The 21,525-nt window shown below is 45.0% G+C and overlaps 1 protein-coding gene across 2 annotated transcripts in view; it reads left to right on the top strand.

The window, feature by feature from the left end:
- The window catches only part of SMYD3 (SET and MYND domain containing 3), a 711,581-nt gene that overhangs the window by 598,540 nt on the left and 91,516 nt on the right, over window positions 1-21,525 (top strand). For both annotated transcript variants that reach the window (XM_082470901.1, XM_082470902.1), the window contains 2 exons: window positions 1,626-1,713; window positions 5,885-6,059. In XM_082470901.1, coding sequence (XP_082327027.1) covers window positions 1,626-1,713; window positions 5,885-6,059 — 263 coding nt within the window. The remainder of the gene's footprint in view (window positions 1-1,625; window positions 1,714-5,884; window positions 6,060-21,525) is intronic.

The following is a 21,525-nucleotide window of genomic DNA, read 5'->3' on the forward strand; positions in this document are numbered from 1 at the left end:
ATCCGCCTGCCAATGCAGGGGACACAGGTTCGAGCCCTGGTCCAGGAAGATCCCACATGCCATGGGGTCACTAAGCCCATGAGCCACAACTACTGAGCCTGCGTGCCACAACTACTAAAGCCCGTGCACCTAGAGCCTGTGCTCTGCAACAGGAGAAACCACCGCAATGAGAAGCCCGTGCCCCGCAACAAAGAGTAGCCCCCACTGGCTGCAACTAGAGAAAGCCCGCATACAGCAACGAAGACCTGATGCAGCCATAAATGAATAAATAAATAAATAAATTTATTTGAAGAAAAAAAAAAGTGTTATCCATGGGTCTTCTGACAAATGATTCTTCCTCTTGCCTCTGTTCCCCTTCCTGATAAATACATACATACATATATGTATATATGTAAGCTTTATTGAGATATAATTCACATATGGTACAATTCAATCAGTTAAAGTGTACAATTCGATAGCTTTTCATGTATTCAAAGAGTTATGGAACCATCAACATGATTGATTTTAGAATATTTTCATCACCCCCAAAAAACTCATTAGTAGTCACCCACCCCGTTCTCCCTACCCACCACCCCCTGCCCTAGCCATTTACTAATCTACTTTCCTGTCTCTATGGATTTATCTATTCTGAGCATTTCATATGGGTGGAATCATACAATATGTGGTCCTTTGTGACTGGCTTCTTTCACTAAGCATGATGTTTTTTAAGGTTCATCCATGTTGTAGCATGTATTAGTACTTCATTTCTTTTCTTTTTTTTTTTTTTTAATTTTTGGCTGCGTTGGGTCTTCCTTGCTGCGTGCATACTTTCTCTAGCTGCGGCGAGCAGAGGCTACTCTTCGTTGCGGTGTGTGGGCTTCTCATTGCGTTGACTTCTCTTGTTGCGGAGCACAGGCTCTAGGCATGCGGGCTTCCGTAGTTGTGGCTCGCGGGCTCTAGAGTGCAGGTTCAGTAGTTGTGGTGCATGGGCTTCGTTGCTCCGCGGCATGTGGGAAGTTCCCGGACCAGGGCTTGAACCCTTGTCCCCTGCATTGGCAGGCGGATTCTTAACCACTGCGCCACCAGGGAAGCCCAGTACTTGATTTCTTTTTATTGTCAACTAATATTCCATTGTATGGCTATACCACATTTTGTTTATCCATTCATTGGTTGATGGACATTTGGGTTGTTTCTACTTTATTTGCTATTATGAATAATGCTGCTGTGAACATTTATGCACAAGTTTTTATGTGAACATATATTCTCATTTTTATTGCATATACATCTATGGAGTGGAATTGTTGTATAGTAATTCTGTGTTTAACTTTTAGAATAACTGCCAAACTGTTTTCCAAAGTGGCTACACCATTTTACATTCCTACCAGTAATGCATGAGGGTTCCAATTTTTCCACAACCTTACCAACATTTGTTATTATCTTTTTTATTATAACCATCCTAGTTATGAAATGATATCTCCTTGTGGTTTTGATTTGCATTTCCCCGATGGCTAATAATATTGAGCATCTTTTCATGTGTTTATTGGCCATCTGTATATCTTCTCTGGAGAAATATCTATTCAGATCCTTTGCCCATTTTTTAATTGAGGAATTTGTCTTCCTCTGTTCTTTTAATTTGGCCCGAACAGGATGCTGATATGCTAACTGGTGATGAACAAGTATGGAAGGAAGTTCAAGAATCCCTGAAAAAAATCGAAGAACTGAAGGCACATTGGAGTATCCTTTTACCTGTGGATTGAGTTGTTTTGTGGGATTGCTTCCTTACTGGTTGGAGCCTGGTATTAATGAATCCATGTCCAGGGTTTGACCTCTCCACGAGCCAAAGAGCTTCATTCTGTTCCGTGGTCACAGGTTGCATCCCTGACCCCAGCCAACAATTTCAGTAATGGCTAAGGAAGATATGGTAAGGTCAGCATGAATTCCACTCCACCATTAGATGATAATCCAAATTTATAGGCAGGATTAGTGGGACAGTAAGTAGTACTCTCGTTATGTGTACAAGGTAACAAATTTCTGGATTCCCTTCCTCCCGTAACCTACATCTCTAAAAAGTATAACTTGGAATCCTTATAATTTAATGACTATAGTCAACCATGACTGCAATGGCAATGGGAGTTGCTTCACAATACATTTTCTTGGCGTAAATAGTGAGGGGACCTCGGGAGGACTCACTCCCAGTAAGCACTGGAGGATTGTAAGAGCCCGTGGTCTGTCAGTCTTTGAGTCTCAAGGAGTTGATTAACTCCCAAGTGGATTCACTGTGTTCCCCTTTCTCTTTTCCCCCAATCGTCTTATGGCCATAGAAAAGTCTGCAGAAAGGTGCCTGTTCTGTCATCGATAGTCTGTTCTCTTTGGGTGGGCTGTCTGCCCTGCTCCCCTCACTGGAGCAGAGTGACTTGTGGTAAACACCCAGAAAATGCCAGGGACTAAATTTATGAGCAAATACAGGTCAGCATTAGCTTGGGAGAAAAGCCTCTTAGTTAAAATTATTCCATTTTTTTGCTCACTGAGGTGTTTTACAGGAAAGGTTTACCTTGTTTGCAAGGTGACTGTTGCCAGTGTTTCGAAGGGAAGTTGTCATGTGGTCCCTCCCAGCTTGCTGGGGGATAAAGTAGATGTATTCCTGTTAGCAGCTGCATCTGGTTTTTACTTCTAAGGCTTGTCACCTCAAACCTCTTTAAAATGAGTTGGAGCATATGTAAATGAACAGGCAAATAATTATGGAGGTCATGCAACATGATGTTAAAATAGAGTCAAAGTCTTGCCACAGAAATGTCTGGCATTGTGTAAGAGACAGGCATTCCTCCTGACAATCCATCAAATATCTAATCCTAGGATGAAAAGCCACAGAGGTTAGCGTGGCAGTCTGTTACGAAACCAGTGCGTTGCCTAAGATACTGCTTCCCCCAGCCTCTGGGGGCCACATGCAGCAAACTTTAAACGTACACGTCAGGTGAATACAACAGAAAGTCATCAAGTCACTTTTCTTCAATAAATGTGCCTCTTCTGAGACCAGAGGCAACTCCTCAGAGACAGGACTCGTCCTAAAATTACAGAGTGTTATGTACAGAAAGGCCCTCAGCCATGTGTTAGGGGGCCTGAAGTTCTAACCAGGAAGTCAGGCCTGTGGGGTAAGGTATTATGCCACCAGAGGCCCCCGCTGAAAGAAAAATATATTTCCTGTGAGGGTTAATAAAGATAGGAGCTCCCACTCACGCAAGTGGCTTCATTGGTTTATCAAAAGTGTTCACTGATGTGTTGGAAAGCAGTGCCCTGAGAGTCTGAACGGTGGAAAAGGTAGATTTTGCTGGACGGAGGGCAAAGGACAGGTGGGCCGTCTGTCCAGGACGGGGGATGCTGTGTTAGGACCAGAGGAAGAGGCTTAGAGCTGGAGGCGGGGCGGAGAGCCCAGGGCTGTGTGAGAGTCGGGCAGGGTGTGGGTGTATGGCGGGGAAATGCCATCAACCTTACTCCACTGACCCATCTTCCTTAAGCTGGTCACGCTTGGAGGTTATGGCACAGTAAAAGGAGGAAGAAGGCACTGATATTTGTGTAGTATGATCTTGTGCAAGACACTAAATGTTCTCCCGTTGTGTCCCAGGTACACAATTCTGCCTGGCTCAGGAGAGAACACGTGAAGCGTTTTTAAAAACTTTACATACGGTATCTTATTTAATTCTTACAGCGACATTAGGCATTTTTATTTCTGGCCTACTTCAAAGCACACGTGACATCCTCAGAACCTCAAATCTGACCAATGACAGAACTAGCTTAGATTTTATTTTTTTTAATTTTTTTAACATCTTTATTGGAGTATAATTGCTTTACAATGGTATGTTAGTTTCTGCTTTATAACAAAGTGAATCAGTTATACATATATATATGTTCCCATATCTCTTCCCTCTTGCGTCTCCCTCCCACCCTCCCTATCCCACCCCTCTAAGTGGTCACAAACCACTGAGCTGATCTCCCTGTGCTATGTGGCTGCTTCCCACTAGCTATCTATTTTACGTTTGGTAGTGTATATATGTCCATGCCACTCTCTCACTTTGTCCCAGCTTACCCTTCCCCCTCCCCATGTCCTCAAGTTCATTCTCTAGTAGGTCTGTGTCTTTATTCCTGTCTTACCCCTAGGTTCTTCATGACCTTTTTTTTTTTTTTCTTAGATTCCATATATATGTGTTAGCATACGGTATTTGTTTTTCTCTTTCTGACTTACTTCACTCTGTATGACAGACTCTAGGTCCATCCACCTCACTACAAATAACTCAATTTCGTTTCTTTTTATGGCTGAGTAATACTCCATTGTATATATGTGCCACATCTTCTTTATCCATTCATCTGTCGATGGACACTTAGGTTGTTTCCAAGTCCTGGCTATTGTAAATAGAGCTGCAGTGAACATTGTGGTACATGACTCTTTTTGAATTATGGTTTCCTCAGGGTATATGCCCAGTAGTGGGATTGCTGGATCATATGGTAGTTCTTTTTTTAGTTTTCTAAGGAACCTCCATACTGTTCTCCATAGTGGCTGTATCAATTTACATTCCCACCAACAGTTCAAGAGGGTTCCCTTTTCTCCACACCCTCTCCAGCATTTATTGTTTCTAGATTTTTTGATGATGGCCATTCTGACCCGTGTGAGATGATACCTCATTGTAGTTTTGATTTGCATTTCTCTAATGATTAGTGATGTTGAGCATCCTTTCATGTGTTTGTTGGCAATCTGTATATCTTAAATCCAGCTTCTTCTGCGGTCAAACGCTGTGCCATTTCTGTAAATCTGCAAACCTTGCGCCCTGTGGAATTCCAGCCTATGGAAGCAGATGAAGTCGGAGCTACACAGGTTGCAGGTGAGGGAGGAGCGGGAGCTGGGCAGTCCCAGCCTAGCGTCCTCCTTGGCCTCGGCCGTGCCTAACACAGCATCAAAGGGAAGAAACTGTGTCAGGTCCCTGGGGCCTGCCTTCTCTCTCACCTGCAGCTGTGCTTCTGAGGGAGTTCACCTGCAGGACTCGAGGCGCGCTGCATACACCATGTCCTCAGTTGTCTGAGTGCCTCGTCAGTTTTAAAAAGTGAGGTCGCACTGGGCTCCATGAGAGTAAGTTATGGACTCACGGTTAATCGGAAAGTCACTGTGGCTCCGAAGTGAAGATTGGGTCTTCTCCCCACCCTTTTTAAAGCATCCTTTCCCCCTGCCTGCAATTTATGTACATAAGCCACATGTTCTTAATATTTATCTTTTACTTTGGGGGTTTAAAATAAGAATACCTTTATTTGGTTAAGTATAGACTTGAATCACTTTTGTTTTATAATCAAAAACCTTAAATTTGAGATCCAGTGGAAATGGATTTCTTTAAGTTGTTTCCCCTAGCGTGTGCCTGGGGTTGTGTTTTTGGTTTCTTATATGCCCAAGGTTCAAATGACACGGAAGCAAAAATGAGCTCCTCCTTTTTAAAAAGGAGTCTCTCTAAAGCGTCTTTAATTTCAGATCGTTTTTGAAACAGAAACTAACAGAGTAAATAATTTTAAACTGAACTAACTTAGTCTTTAGCTCATTTAATAAACAGCTGCATTTATTTCATGGCTAGGTTTAAAGAGAATACATGTAGGAATAGGAAGGAAGAATGGTTCTCTGGAAATCTAATCCCTCAAAGCACAAGCTTGGTTGGAAGATGGTTTGTTGATGTAAACAGAATTTCCTTCTCTGAGACACCACTTACATGTTTTTGTTTCTCAAGTGTGTTTTCAGGCAGCTCTCATCTGTGCAAAATAATGGACGCTTCCTTCCCCCCTGTGCCTGGGAGCTCTTCAGCCTTTTCAAGAATCTCATTTTACTTTTGTTTTTTCTTGATGAAGACAATGAATCCTTAACTAAGGTTAATAACAGAGTGGGAACAGGTTCTGGCCATGTGCCAGGCGATCCTAAGCAGCAACGCTGAGCGGCTTCCCGATATCAACATCTACCAGCTGAAGGTGCTCGACTGTGCCATGGACGCCTGCATCAACCTTGGGCTGCTGGAGGAGGCGTTGTTCTACGGCATTCGGACCATGGAGCCGTACAGGTGAGTCCGGGAAGGGGCTAAAGTAAGGGCTACAGTGTCTTTACTTGGGGCAGAGGCTCGAGAGAGCCTGACATCATCCTGATCGCTGCTGCTTTGTAAGAATGTTCCATCTGCTTCTCAGTCAGTGTGTAAAACCACACCTTGGTTCATTGATGCGTTCATTCCTCATTTGTGAAGTTCCTTCCGTGTGTCAGGCACTGTGGGTGTGCAGGGACTGATGAGATGCTGTCTGCACGTGGAGCTAGTGCTTGTAATAAGGTGCAGCGCTCGCCATGGCAGAGGCAAGTACAGAGTTCGGGGGAGCAGAGAGGGGCTCGGCACAGACGTAGCCTGGGGGCTGCGGCCTGTGGCCTTCGCCCTGCCGATCTAGGTGAGGACGCCGGTGTGGGACCCTCCACCTGGCTGACAGCAGTACTGGTTTCTTCCATTTCTCAGGGCTTTATGGTTCCTGGGGTGCCTTCACTTGAACCATTTGACCTCATAATCACCTTATGACCCAAGCAGGAGAGCAGGGAGACAGCCCTGCTCAAACATGTCATTGAGTCAGGGGAAGGAACTACTGGTAATGAATTGTTTCTTGACCGGCCTCAGCTCCTCCAGACCAGTGCGTGTTTTGCCCCTAGAGGTTCTGGTAACTCAGGGGAGCTTTCGGAGGGAGCGCAGTGTTGAAGTCTAGTGCTGAGAATTTGGTGCTGGTGGGTGTGGGACCCTGGTTTGCAGTGGGCTAAGAACATACATTTGGAAGATGAGATAGATCAGTCCAGAAGAAAGGGCACAGAGACGCATATACCATCATCTGAGGTTGCGATAGCCGCCTCCAGCACAGAACAAGGTCACTCACTTGGGGAAGGTGCCCTGAAAGCATCTGGGACCTGGGGAGGCTGGGGGAGGCCCCTGCGGAGGAGGGGCACCATTCCAGGCAGATACTGAGTTTCCCAGCTCTGAAGACCGTGCAGACACGATGTCAGCCCTAAGGGGCTGAGGAAAGGGAGGATCCAGGTCTAGACCTATGCCACATGGGCAACCGGCAGGGGAGTGGCCCTCAGGGAAGGAGGGGAGGGAGGCAGAGCCCAGGGCGCCGTCTGTCCCCACTTGAGGAAGAGCCTCAGAAGACACCAGGGCTGGGAAGTTACCAGGATCAACACGATAAGAACAGAAGCAAGTGCAGGGTCTGGGATGTCAGTCCGGGCAAAGGGAGGAAGCCGGAAATGACACATTTGGTGAGGAAGCCAGGAGCACGGTGCAGACAGAGAAGAGCCTAGAGATGGCATAGACCCACCAGCCAGGTGCATGGCAGAAGTCCATAGGCCAGCCACGGCACCAGGGTGACCCTGAGGGCGTTTTTCAGAACTTCTCTAGGTGGTTTCTCCCGGTGCCTTGTGGTTGAACAGCTTCGGAATCCAGACTGTGAGTCAGCTTTAATCAAACTTATCAGAGATTGCCTTGAGGGCTGGGACTGTAGACTTTCCCATGAGCGTGAAATGTCTGTTAGGTATGATGAATCTTGTGGGTTCTCAGAAAATATGAATTGAATACAAAGAGATAAGGCTTCGTTCCTTCTCTGTGTTGCAATGAGAGGCCGGTTGGGGACAGTTGGCGTTACCCCTCTGAACTCAGGGCTCGGGCTCAGGACGCCAAACCACAGGCTGCCCGGTGAGCGGATGGAATCTGGCCAGGAGACAAAGACGGAAAATCCTCTTTCCTCCAGACCCCCTCAGCGGCCGCTCGCCCTGCTGCCGTCTGGGGCTGGAAGTGCGCTGAGCCCGCCGCCCAGGCGCAGGAATATATGTTGGTCCCCCGGCTTCGTTAAGAAAGCCGCATGCCTTTGAGGGAGCTCGTTCTCCGCGTACTTTTGAATCCTCTTTTCTCCATAGCCCCCAAGGCTTCTCTGAAGGACTTTCTTACCCCCTTAATTAACTGGCAGTGTCACTGACTTAAACTTGAATCAAACAAAGAGGCCTTTCTTGTAAGTGAGGCCAAGTCCACGGAATGTACTCCATGTTGTTTGGAATACTTTTGGTTATGTTTCCCTGGTGTTGGGCAGGTCACGATCTCTCTGTAAATTTACCCTCTGTTCTTACGCTGGGTGACACATTTCCAAGCTTCCCTCCGTTTCTCCTCCCTGGAGCTTATTAAGGAGTTGCTCTGTGGTGTTCTGTATTTCAAGAAATCAAATCTGCAGTGATCCACTTCAAACGAGTGAGATCTGAACTGTTTGCTTTCAAAGTTGTAGCAGAAGAAAGGGCTATCGGTAATCCAGACCAACAGAGCTAAGAGAGGTGAGAGGGGCGGATGCCGACAGACTTGGCCCTTTTCCCTTTAGCTCAGGCAAAAGTGAAAATGAAGAACTAACGGGCCAGAGGCCCTGCAAGCCCTTTAACAGTCTTAGAGCGTGAGGTAGGAATCCCGAGGTGGGCAGTGGTTTTCACCCCGCAGGTGTGCACGAGGGAACTCACGCTGTGGGCCTGCCCCGTCTACACGGTCTCCCGGCAAATGCTCCGGGTGGGCTTGTTGTCCACCTGTAGCCAAGGACACGGGCAGTTAGGCACGCGTTAACTGAGAGGTGACTGGATTGCCATCTGCCGTAACAGTTTTACAGTGTTAATATACTGTTTTCAACAACTAGATTGAGGTCAAGACTCTAGTGATGATTTTGTCACTGCTGACCTTGGCTAAATCTTAACTGCTGACCTTAGAGGGGAAGGTGTCCATTATTCCATTTTTATCCAAATCACCGCATTGCCCTCAGCTCCCTTCTTGTCACTCCATCATTTATTTTTACTCAATAGAAGTTCCTTTTATGCTGCAACATAAAATATTAAGTTCTTTATGTTTCATAAAACAATTTGGAATTAATTCATATACAACTAAATGTGTACTCTTTAGTATTAGCTCATAATACTTCTCCTGAGAGTATCTATGTGTGTATCTGTGATTATATATGTAGTCATCTGTCTGTTAGCACTACCAACATTAAGTAAAGGTATTTCCCAAATTTTACTTAAAAATACAAGTCAGTCAAACCTCAGCTGTAAGACGAATTAGGTTCCAAAAGTTAGTTTGCCAGTTGGTAGTTTAGAACTTGGAAAGCATTTTCTTACTGAAGAAGGTGTGACAGATCACGCTGAGGTCCCCTGGACTAGCCCGTGAAAGTCTGCTCGGCATGATCAATGTAGGCCATACATTTTTTTTAAAAAAAAGGAGAAAGAAATACAAAAAGAAAACTGAACATAGTTTTGAAAACTAAGATTTAAATTATGTTGAATACAAATTAAAGTTGATTTTCTTTAGGAACCAGAGGCTGATACGGAGGTACAGAGGCTTCTTAAGGCTTCGAGGAGGACTTTCAATATATTCACACGTTCTGTTAATTTTTTTCTAACATCTTTATTGGAGTATAATTGCTTTACAATGGTGTGTTAGTTGCTGCTGTATAACAGAGTGAGTCAGCTATATGTATATATATATCCCCATATCCCCTCCCGCTTGCGTCTCCCTCCCACCCTCCCTATCCCACCCCTCTAGGTGGTCACAAAGCACCGAGCTGATCTCCCTGTGCTATGCGGCTGCTTCCCACTAGCTATCTATTTTACGTTTGGTAGTGTATATATGTCCATGCCACTCTCTCACTTCATCCCAGCTTACCCTTCCCCCTCCCCGTGACCTCAAGTCCATTTCAGTATATTCACACGTTCTGTTAATTTTTGTTGTAAGAATAATACATACTCCTAGGAAAGGACATTTTCAAAATGATGGAAAGGTAAAAATCATCCTCGTCTTTCACACTCGTGTCCCACTCCCTAAAGATAGCCATGGTAAGTTTCTTTCTGAACTTTTCCATGTGTGAGGCACTCATCTGAATATATTCCAAAGCCCCACTTTTCCCTCCTTTCCTCACTTTCTGTCTTCTTCTTGTCTTTCTTGGGAAGCGACTCGGTCCCAATCCTGATCTATTAAATATGCCTACTGGCGCGGTGGGTGGGGAAGGAAAGGTGACAAGGAGAAAAGGGATGGAGAAGCCAAGAATTCTCCTTAGTGGGAGAGAGAAGGAAAAAATAGGGTCGCTCTCTGTCTCATGTTCCATGACTTGCTTTTTTCACTTTACGACAAAGTGTGGGCATCTGTGCAGATCGACTCCTGCATGTCTACCTCATTCTTTTTAACAGATACCTAGTATATCATCTCATGAATGTACCGTTATTTGTCCATCAGTCCCTCTGGTCTCCATGTATGTTTACCATGTCAAACAATACTATGATTAATAGCCACGTACTTGCATCCTTTTGTTCTGATGTGACTGAAGCCATAGGGTGAATCCATACGATAAATTCCTAAATGCTAACTTCCTGCATCAAAAGTTATGTACATTTTCACTGTAGATAACTGTTACCAAATTGTGTCCCCCATCCACCAAAATATTCCTCTTTTCCCAAAAGAATTAAGAATGGATAGCATGATATTGATTATATCTGATTTAAATTCATTTCATAATATATAAGGGCCTTTTCCTGATCAAAGTCTGTTCTTATAGAGTGAGGTTTGCTTGTATTGATTTACTCATCCAAAAATAGTGCTGGGAATGACATTTTGTAAGTTACCTGGAAAGAGGCAGGAGAACAGGAATGACGAAGGGTCTTACACGTGAGTGTGCAAGGAGTATGAACTCCTCCTCAAGGGGAAGAAATCGTGAAAGAGTAAGATTTTATCTCATCGTTTTCTGTGCTTTGTTGTCAGAAAAAAAAATGGTGGGAAGAATGGCAGTAAAATGCAGCTGGTGGTTTGTGTACATGACGTAGTTACAAGTAAGTGTTTGTAACTCAGAGATTGCCAGTTATCACATAGCAGCCGTATCCGTTTTGATTTTGCCAGTAATTTTTTGACTTTTCCCTCAGAAGCTTTAGCAGATAAGTTGATGAAATGTAAGGTTTCATCACAGCAGTACCTTCTACGACTGTTTTCAAGCTGGCTTTTCTTCTGAAGACGTTTACAATTGGTCTTCTGTGGGTCTCTGTCTAGTCCAAGAGCCAGCAGAGCATGTGGGTGCACGTTACCCGGGGCGCAGTCACTCACTCACTCGGCACTTACCTGGGCCTGCTCTACTGTTGCCTCATCTCTCCGTGTCACAGACCTTGTTGGGCTGCTCCAGGAGAATGCTTGTGTCCGTATACCTGTCAGTGAAGCTCATTCCTAGAGGGCAGGGTCTTGGCTGGGGGTATCAGCTGTAGGACATTTCCACAGCCAGACTCACAGAGGAGGACCCCAGAGGTAAAGCAGAGCTGGGTCTCCAGCCAGGAGGGGACCTGAGAATCGGAGCTTCACCTAGCGTTCTGTTCACGCACCTTGTTTGCAATCTGTCTTCCATGGTGAGGTTTACAGAATTATTTCACCCAGTGAATGAACAGATGTTTTATTCTCTGCTTACTGATGTGGACAGTAATCCCTTAGCCACTTAATCATTTTTTTTCCACACTGTAATTTTCAATTAAAGTATCTTTGGTGGCCAAACCCCTATATGAGAGTTTGAGCTCTGTGTGCATGTTTGTGTAAAATACCGAGTTACCTGATACCTCTAATCGGGGCCTCTCTTTCTTTGCTGCCAGTTCTGTGAGGTTATTTCTTAGTTACAGCCCCTTGTCTTGACACTGGGGCAGTGACCACCCGCCTGGCAGTTGGGGTAGGGACCCATCGAGGCCCAAGCACTCTTAATTTAACCTGTTTAATATCAGCCCCTTCGTTTAATTCCGAAGGGCTCTTTTAATTCAGAATCTAGAAATACAACAAAAGGAAAAAGAAGGCGAAGGAGAGAAAAGAGGAAGAGGAAGGAGGCGAGAACAGTGCAGATGATGAGATGCCGCAGTTCAGGTGCACGTGTGTTTATTAAACTACTGACTTGAGCTCATTCCTAGTTACTCGCGTTTCCAGGTCCAGATAACCTGGAGCTAGTGTGAGGCTTTTGGTAGGAGAATAAAGAAGAGCAGGATGAGTGATTTCTCTGACTGCACTTTACTTGGGGCAGCAGAGAAATGAAAACATCTTGCCTTCAGTGGTCCACTCCTCTAAAAACACCCTAACTTCCCTTTTGCTCTAACCATCTTGCTGGAGATGCCACCTGTGTGTTTGGGTAAAGACATTTATTGACCAGTGTGCTGGGTGGTTCCAGCCCTGACCCCACTAGTTGCGAGAGAATGACCCAGCTTTGTGTCTTTAGTTCCGAAAGAGAAATAAAGGGTAGTCTGTGCATGGAACTGGCATGAGGCTCTGACCCTCCAGCCCCTCTGAAAGAGGGGAGGGGCGGCCACGAGCCCACCCATTCTCCTGCATGCCGCAGCTCCTCTGCCCATTGCCACCACCCCAGGCCTCTGGCCCTTGAACAAGAGCTGCAGATTCTGAGAGAGCTCCCGGTGACAGCAGACAGGCCTAGGTGACAGCTTCACAGACCAAGCCTTAATCCAACCTGGGTCTTCCCACCTGACTTAAGGGCGGCACAGATGACTGGGCGCTGCTGGTATATGTACAGCCCCTGCTGGGGAGGGGGAGGTGACCCACACGTTGCCCCCAACACGCTGTGCACAGCAGGACACGTGTGAAACCCATGCTTCCTGCTGTCTCCTGGCCACACAGCTCTGTATGTTTGTCTTTCCTGGCTACCGGAGGGCCACCACCTGACCATCGTTCAGAGACCCCACCTTCTGCTTTATCCTGGATCATAGTGTTGAAATCCTCTGCTGAACTTTATTCCGCCCACTCCCCCTGTGCTAGGATTGCTAGATCAGCACATTGCCCAGAGCCACATTCCTCCTCTCAGACAAGAAAATCCCACAGCCGCGGGCCAGCGTCATCCATCCCCACACTTACCTCGACTCTAGACACCCCAGGCTAGGTCGGGGCACAGGACATACTTCTTGTCTGTTGCATTTGTCTGATTCCCGGTAAACAGCCTCCCTGGGGAGCAAGATGAAAGCCACGCTCCACCCTGGGATTAGGTACCTGCACAGGAAAGCATTTCATCTTCTGTGTTCACCCATGTATATTCTCTGAGAAATGGTCTCCTGTCCTCCTATTTAAGAAAGCATTTCCAGAATAAAAACATTTCCTATTGCGTTTCACTTTTTTTTTTTTTAAACTTTCACAAGCCATCACTGAGTACTTTGACTTTCCTGACAGAAAATCTTCAGTTTCTTATTACAATAGATTGTATCCTAAGCAGCAGGATATCAAATCCTAGGGAATCTTTTGGGATGCATTAAATTTCTCCTGTTGAATCAATCTCTTGCTTGGCTGCCCCTGAAGCTACGTAGCTGCTATCTCTTTTCCTTTTTCTCAGCTCTTGGAAGAGAAAGTAGAGAAAAAAATATCCCATTTTCCCCTGTAGGGAGCCAACAGAAAATCAGGCAGGCCTGAGAAATGGGAAATGATGGCTATAACTTTGAAAGGCTCAAAAAGAATCGATTAAAACCAACTTCAATTTCATGTAAATACATGTTTTGTAATTTAAAAAATTTATTTTGGTCACATGCTATTTGTGTATTTTGAGTGAAGTCCATACTGAGTTTTCAGAAATTCTCCAAGGATAGATGAATGGACCTTCAATTAAATTGCACAAGTAAAGCTGATTTATCAAGCCTCATGCTTTTGATCACTTATAGAGAATGGTGGTAGCACTTGTAAGTAACAGTAAGAGGTCCTTCAAAGAAATGAAAGGTGGGGAATAAATGGCCCCGAAAATGATAGGTCCCAGTTTTTGCGAGAGCCAAGTTATTTTGAGCTCGAAAAAATGTCCTTCGGCCCAGATAGCACAAAGCTCTTGAGCTCATGAGAGCACACTGGCTGGAAAAAATGTGTAATATGTTCAAGGGAAGTGGCCCCACCAGGGACTAGGAAACTGGAGTGCAAGAGGGCAGCGGGCTGCGGCCTTGAACAGGGCAGAGGGCGGGGCCCTGGGAGCAGCGAGGGGAGTGGAGACAGCGCTCACTCTGCAAAGAATGCAAGGCTGCTGGAAATGGCTCTTCCCGCACAAAGAACACCAATCACGCTATCACGCTGCCCTTCAGAATTAAAGAGGAACAAATCTGCTCTCACTTGTAATGGGGACTATCACCGTAATATCCTCCCAAAGTAAGATAAATCGGGTTCAGCCACTGCAGAAGCATCTGTCCACTATTTTAGCGTCATCTTTTGAGAGGAATGGGTGAAAGGACTGTCAGAGCTCTCCTCTACCTTTCAGCTTTCCTCAACTGAAAAGTAATTGCTATTATTTATTAAGAGCCTCCTGTGGGCCAGGCAGCTCGCTTGTCCTTCTAATCTTCCCAGCACAGTGAGGAGGGAGTTAGCCTGTCCTGTCCTCCATGGGAGGGGACTGAGGATGAGAAGTATGTGGCAGAGTTTGGGGTTCAAACCGTAGGCTTATTTATTTTATTTTGGTTGTAATTTACCAAAAGAGCAGTTGAGTCAGCTTGAACCCAGGTTTGCTCGGTTATAAAGGTCTGAATTGTTACTGCACTACGGCGGGCTGAGTGGTCTTTCCAGCTACCCCCTGCCTTCCTACTACATGGATCTATCAAGATTCTTTTTGTTACAGGTGACAGAAACCCAACTCAGACTGCCTGAGCATGAAAGGGGGTTCGCCGCCCACGTAACTGCACAGCCAGGGACAGAATTGGTGTGACAGAATTCAGGGATACAGTCTCTCTTCCTCTCAGCCCTTCCCTCCTCCTCTCCCTGGATCTGTTTCTCTCTGCTCTGCTCATTCCTCTATGTTGTCTTCATTCTTTACCACCCAGGTGGTCTCCCCACAATGTGGTAGAGAAGGTGGCCTCCAGCAGCCTCAGGTTCACATTCTCCTAGTTCTGTGACAAAAGAAAAGGTTCTGTTTCCTCTAGCTCCAATTTTTTGTTTTAATTTTTTGAATTTTTAATTTTTTGGCCACACCATGCAGAATGTGGGATCTTAGTTCCCCGACCAGGGATGAAACCTGAGTCCCCCCTGCAGTGCAAGTGTGGAGTCTTAACCACTGGACTCCCAGGGAAGTTCCTCTAGCTCCAAATTTTAAAATATGTGTTTTGGATGGACTTCTTTGGCCTCTTTGGGTCTCATGCCCACCGCTGCCTGGACCAAGGGAGATGACATGCTGGCAGCCCTACCAGTAACAGGGTGTGGAATGGATGGAAGGTATTCAAAAGATGGAGAGTAGGTGGATGATGGACAAAGCAGAAGGATGTTGTCCACTGTACTAGTCTACTCAGTCTAGTAAAAATTCTGGAAAGAAAAAAATTCACAGGTGGTAAAGAGAGTCCAAAGGCTGATAAGTAAAAAGCTATGACATGGGAGAGAAAGAAAAAGCAGCATTGTACCGTTAGAGTTATTGCATTAGGAATGAAGTTCTGCAAGAGCAGATTCCTAGAATTTTAAAGGGGGCAGCAGTATTCACTTGGACCAGGACACAAGCTAAGCTGCTTGAGAAGAAGTCTGTCCGCTGTAAGAGGAAAGGATGGGTTGGGAGGCCGGTGAGGCCCTACCCGGGGCAGAGAAGTTGTGTAAGAAAGTGTGCCTGATGGCAGCGTGTGATACATCTTGTGAAGGTTTTTCAGTCCCAGTGTGCATTACCTATTTTGGGCTGTAGGCACTAAGGAACATAGCCAGAAGACTGCATTTGTTTTGGAAATGCTACAGGTAGAGTGCACCTTGATTTCAGCAAGGTATTTGATAATGTCTTCTGGTACATTTCCTATAGATGGAAAAATTGGGCTAGTAAGGTTTGTTTATGCCTTTTAAATAGCTGTTTCTGAACTGTAGCCATTAACAGATTGATAGTCTCCTTTTGGGAAATATGTAATGGCATGTGCCTCAAAGCTCCACTTTTTTGGTTCTGAGTCAACATTTTTATTAAAGACTTAATGAGATGAATACATAGATGTTATGTATATCAAATTTGCAAGGGATGCAAAGCTGAGAAGAATAACTAATACTTTGGGGGAATAAACCAAACTTCAAAATTATCTCCTTAATTAAGAAACGTTTGGCCGATATCAACAAGATGAACTTAAACAGGGATACATGGAAAAGTCTGCATTTGTGATTAAAAATTCAGTAACAGGCTGGAGAATTTTTCTAGTGTTTTGTAGTGGATTATGTTTGGATGTCCCACTAGCATTAATTCCTCCATTCTCTTTCTTAGTGGAACCTCAAATATCCTAGCCATGTAGTTTGTATGTGATTGATTGACCACAGGGGCAGTGCGTGATTAGCTTAAGCTAGAGAATCATATTTCCCTGGTCACCTGACTCAAGCCAGACCAGTTAGAGCCAATGATGGTCTATTCTTAGACTTCTATTCTCAATATTAAGAAAGTAAACTGCCCATTCCTATGGCTCATGATAGAGGAAGCATATGGCCACAGGAGATGCAGGCTGTTAGGTCTCTTGGGACCACAAAGAGTGAGAATGGAGATGAAACTCAGGAAGCAGAGGCAAGGAATGGAGACAGATCCTGGTCCCATTGTTCAAGAATTGCCTGAAACCAAATTCAGCCCTGTAGTATTGAGTTACACAACACTTAGGCTGATAAATTTCCTTTTTTATCAACCTGTTTGAATTGGATTTCTTGGTTCATACCACATAAAGACTCCTAGCTAATATATATGGGGGGTTGCAGGAGACTAGTGCAGTGCAGTCACCAAGAAAGATAATGCAACCTTATGTTGCATGATTGTAAGTAATTGTAAGAGACTGGATACACGCATCCATTGCACTGTGTCTAGAGAGTTCCTAGCTAAGAGTGACCGAAGTGAGAAGAATCTTGTAGCAACATCATATGAGAAATGGCCGATGAGAAATGGAGATGTTTTACCACAAGATGCAAAGACTTTGAGAAGGAAAAGGAGACCTGTTATATAAGTTTTCAAATCTTTAAAGGGCTGTAGTGTAAGACAGGGGTAGTCTCTTCCTCATGACCAGAGGGGGAGGAACTAGGACATATGACTTGGAATTAGAGGAAGGCACATTTCATGCCAGGCTATTAGGAAGAGCAGTTTAGGGAATTCCACAGTGGTCCAGTGGTTAGGACTCTGAGCTTCCACTGCAGTGGGCATGGGTTTGATCCCTTATATCTCATTTTAAAAATAAAAAGCAACAGGCTTCTGCCTCACCCCTCCCCACTTTCAAGGCTGCTTCTTAAGAGCAACTCTTTAAAAACATTTCCGTTTTCAGCGCATCTGATAGTTATTTTTATACCTCTGAATAATAGTTTTTTGATTTATGTTTCTTGTGTATCAACTAAATAGTCTACTCCTAACTATGAAAAAATAAAGCTCTAGCTTGTACTATCCTCTCTCCTTCCTCTTCCTTTCCATTAAAAAATTATAAAGGTTATTTAATTCTTTTAATGGCTAACTGTGAAACTTCAGACAACATACTGAAATCTCTATTTCTCATTCTGTCAACTTTAGGCAATGTCCCTTGATTTCCCACTATGTTAGATGGAGATTTAGTACTCTTGTTCTTAATGGAGAATTAGAATATAAAATTCTCAGTTCAAAATCACTTTCAATGGCTATTTTAAAAGCCTGCTACCCTGTCTTCTAAGATCTATCATTTCTGATTCTACTTGGATTTGGGTTTCTTTGTTGATCACCATTTCATCTTTCTGTAAGTTTTTAGGCTCTGCTCTTCTCCTTGATATTCTGAAAGTTCACGTTGATATATCTAGGCATGGGTATTTTTTCATTTATGCTAGATCCTTTCATTTTAAAGGCTCCTGTCTTCCTTTATCTCTGGGAAATTTTTTCTTTATTTTTTCCTTTTTAATTCCATTTCCTCTATTCTCTCTGTTCTTTTGTCCTGAAAGTCCTGGTAGTCAGATGTTAACCTTCCATTTCCAGTGTCTTGGGCCTTTTGCTTTATGTTCTGAGAGTTATCCTTGACTTAATCTTCCAGACCTTTATTGGAATTTTTATATCTCAGCAAAAATTTTGTTTATAAATTTATAAGAACTCGTTCTTGAACATTTTCTTTTTCATAGCTCCCGATTCTTATTTTTTTGAACTCAACATCTTCTTGAACCTAAGGGTAATTGGTCTTTTAAAAAATTCTCTCCCATTTTCTGAATAATCTCAGTTTCTTCAAGTTTTTTTTCTTCAGTTTATTTTTTCTGGTCTTTTTCTGTGTTCTAAACTTTTCTTGAATGGTTCTCCATTCATAGTTTTTTACAACTTTATTGAGATGTAATTCACATACCATGTAGCTTACCCATTTAAAGTTTGCAATTCAGTGGCTTTTAGTATATTCACAGAGTTTTGCATCTAATACTACCATCAATTTTAGAACATTTTCACTGTCTCCCTCTAAGGAAACCCTACGCTCCTTAGTTGTCCTCTGTCCCGTAATCTCACTCACCCCCACTGCCCCCCTGACCTTGGCAACCACTGTCCATTCACGTTTGGAAATATGGGGTTAGAAGGGTTGGCTTGTTGCTCTGGGGGTTTCAAAATGGCAGTCGGTAAGAAGACAATGGTTGGGAAGGAGGAGAAGGCAGAGGTTGAGATTGAGTAGAACCCAAGTCCCAGAAAGCTGGGTGTAGGAATCAGGACCTTGGAGAGCCCTGAGAGGGGCTAGTGTTGCAGGTAAGCAGTCAGACCTTCTGTATTCATGAGCTTCACTTCTGTATTCAGGATTCAGAGGACATCCTGCCACAGATGATGATGCAGTGCCTCTGGACTCCGGGTTCCATAAGGGGAGGGGGGGAACATGTCTGTCTTCTTCGGAGCTCTGTCTCCTACACTTGGCATACTATTTAGCACATAATACGCATTATTTATTTGTAGAAGAATTCAGTGTCTTTTGTTTATATTATGCCTTACAGTTTGCAAGGCACTTTTGTATCCTCATCTCTTATCTCAATTGAGATAGGCAGGTATGCAAAAGTGGACTTACCGTGGAGCTAATGAGACTGAAATTGTAGGATCCTCCACTTGAATGAGCCCCTTCTAAAACCCTGTTCTCAATCCTGTATTTGTTAACTTTGCATTCTTTTCCTTAAAGTAGGCCTACAAAATTATATTTTGTAGTGTCAGGCATGAGAAAACCTGAACCTAGATCTGCCTCTCTAGGTAACAGCCGAAGTGATTAGCCCCAGTTTATAGCTATAAAGCTGTGGCTGAGAGAGCTGGCTACCTCGCCCAAGGTCCCACGTCTGGTAAGTGGCAGAACATTTCATACTTGAATGATGTCTCCCACTACTTCTCGCCCCCCATCCCACCCCCCCAAGAGGTACAGCTTCTGATTGGTGCCTGTTCCCAGGACACCAGTCATAGGGAGCCGTACAGACCTGAGCGTTCTGCAAATACCTGTCAGCAAGGGTTGGGCCCAGGGCAGCTGGTGAGGGCTGTACATGGGAGGTGTCTGTTGCCCCCCAGCTCACAGGCTGTCTCTCTATCCAACAGGAACCAAGCAAGGAAAGCCATGCGTCCTACCCCCGCCTCCACCTACATGTTTAAGTTTTAGTTATGAAGTACCTTTGAAAGTATTTTCTCTGAACAAAGAGAAACACCGAATTCTCCTTTCCACTTCTGTTTCTGAATAAGACTTTTAATCCCGTGTTGTTTCACGGTCTTAAAATAAAATGTAAGATCTAATGAAAAGTCAGAGATCATATTTTCAACTGCCAACTAATTCGGTGATTCTCCCAGGTGGGAATCAGTGTCTGCTCTGCAGAGGTGAATCATGCATTCCATCGTGTTGTGCCGCTGACTTTCTTCTTTGAAAATTAACTTACCCTCCATGCTTTTCAACTTTTCACTGAATTTTATACTTCATGCTTGCCTTTCCCCAGACACAAGTGTATGTGTTTTGAGTAGAAATCTAAGCTGGCGGTGCCTGGAGGAGATGGTCTCAGTCTGTTGGAGGATTGAACTGAATTCCCTGGAGACAGAGAATTCTCCCAGTGTCTCAGGTCTGAGTCTCCAATGGCCTGCCAGCCCCCAGGCTAATAATGTGAGACTTGGCTCTGGGGGGGAGTTTCATTCTCTCTAGAACTTCCTTATTCTTAAGTTATTGATCCAGTAGCAAGTTACGGGGACCAAGCTCCCATGGGTAATACCATGGTGTGATCAGAAAGACGAAGGTTATAGAGACTTTCTTCCTTCGGTGCTTCTTCCCTCGTGTCCACACCCTCACCCCCAACCCTTAATAGGCCCGAGAATCACCTCGACTTGGTGCTGACTAGTGCTCGTAATAGCATTAAAATAATTTCTTCCCAGTTGGCAAGCAGTCACTGCCCCAGACCCTCTGTGCAGCTACGCAGGCTCCTGTCCTGAAACTTTCCCATCATCCAGGAACCTAAAAGGGGGGTTCACTACACTCCTTCTGGGACCTGCTCCATCGCTAAGGCTGGCATCGCTCCGATTGGTTAGGGACTGCGCCATATTGCAGGTTATTAAATATTTTGAAAAATCACCCCAGCTCCTGACAAAGTCTGATCACTTGGGATGGGGGTCGAATTGGGTAATAGGCTCCTGTTTGACGCCCCAGTTCCTTGGCAAATCAGAAACAAATTTGCCCCTTTAAAGGTTGATTCTCAGGGCTTCTCTCAAGGCACACCTTTCTTTTGGCTTTGCTCTGTCAAGGTTTCCTTAACACTGGTGACAGTAAAAACACAAAATGAGGCACTGGAGTCACCCGTGGGTCCAAGTTGGAGCATCCTTGCGAGCACTGTAGCGGCCCCCCAGCTGCGAATGAGTGAGTGTGCGCTGAGCTCCACTGCCTTATAAGAGCATGTGTGCGAACGGAAGAGTGTACGCCGCCAGCAAGGCCAGCTTTCCTCTGTCAGCAGCTGAAAACACGTAGGCCAGTCCGCCGACTGGAAGTGTGCACCACTGCGAGGTGCTCAGCAGCAGATGGAACGCGTAAAGCCCACCGACTCAGAGCGTTAGCACCTTCGGTGGCCTTTGGACGAGCCTGGAATTAACCTGCATAAACACATAAACACCTCTCTCTCGAGATGTCCTGAGAGAAAAGATCACTCCTCGGGGCCGGCCCCTGAACGCTGCAGGGTGTGCGTCCAAGGCCGGGCAGCAGGGGGAAAGTGCAGGGGCCGAGGTAAGGGAGCAGCAGGGATTCAGGTCCAGCCTTGTCGAAAGCCAGCCTCACTCAGCTCAGCTCAGCGTTAAGCCAGGCCATCTTGGACTGAGTCACGGCTTTGGCTTTATCCCGTCTCACCTCTTAGGTCTCCGGCGTCTGTTTATATGTAACCCACATGGTGTCATCCTTGTCCCCTGGCCACAGCAGTATTTAAACTAACCAAATTGGCCAGAATTGGGTTTTGACAAAAGGTATTTTCCCAGTAGCTTTAGAGACCCTTGTGAGGGTCACACCCTGCGGGGTGGCTAATATTTGGCAGGAGCCGGGGGCTTCTGGTCTGGCCCGAAGGAGCCTGACCGCATGGGCTCAGGTGTTGTGCTACAAAGGCACCTCCT

The sequence above is a fragment of the Balaenoptera physalus genome, assembly GCF_965194825.1.
Source record: "Balaenoptera physalus genome assembly, chromosome: 1".
In the NCBI taxonomy this organism is placed as follows: domain Eukaryota; kingdom Metazoa; phylum Chordata; class Mammalia; order Artiodactyla; family Balaenopteridae; genus Balaenoptera; species Balaenoptera physalus.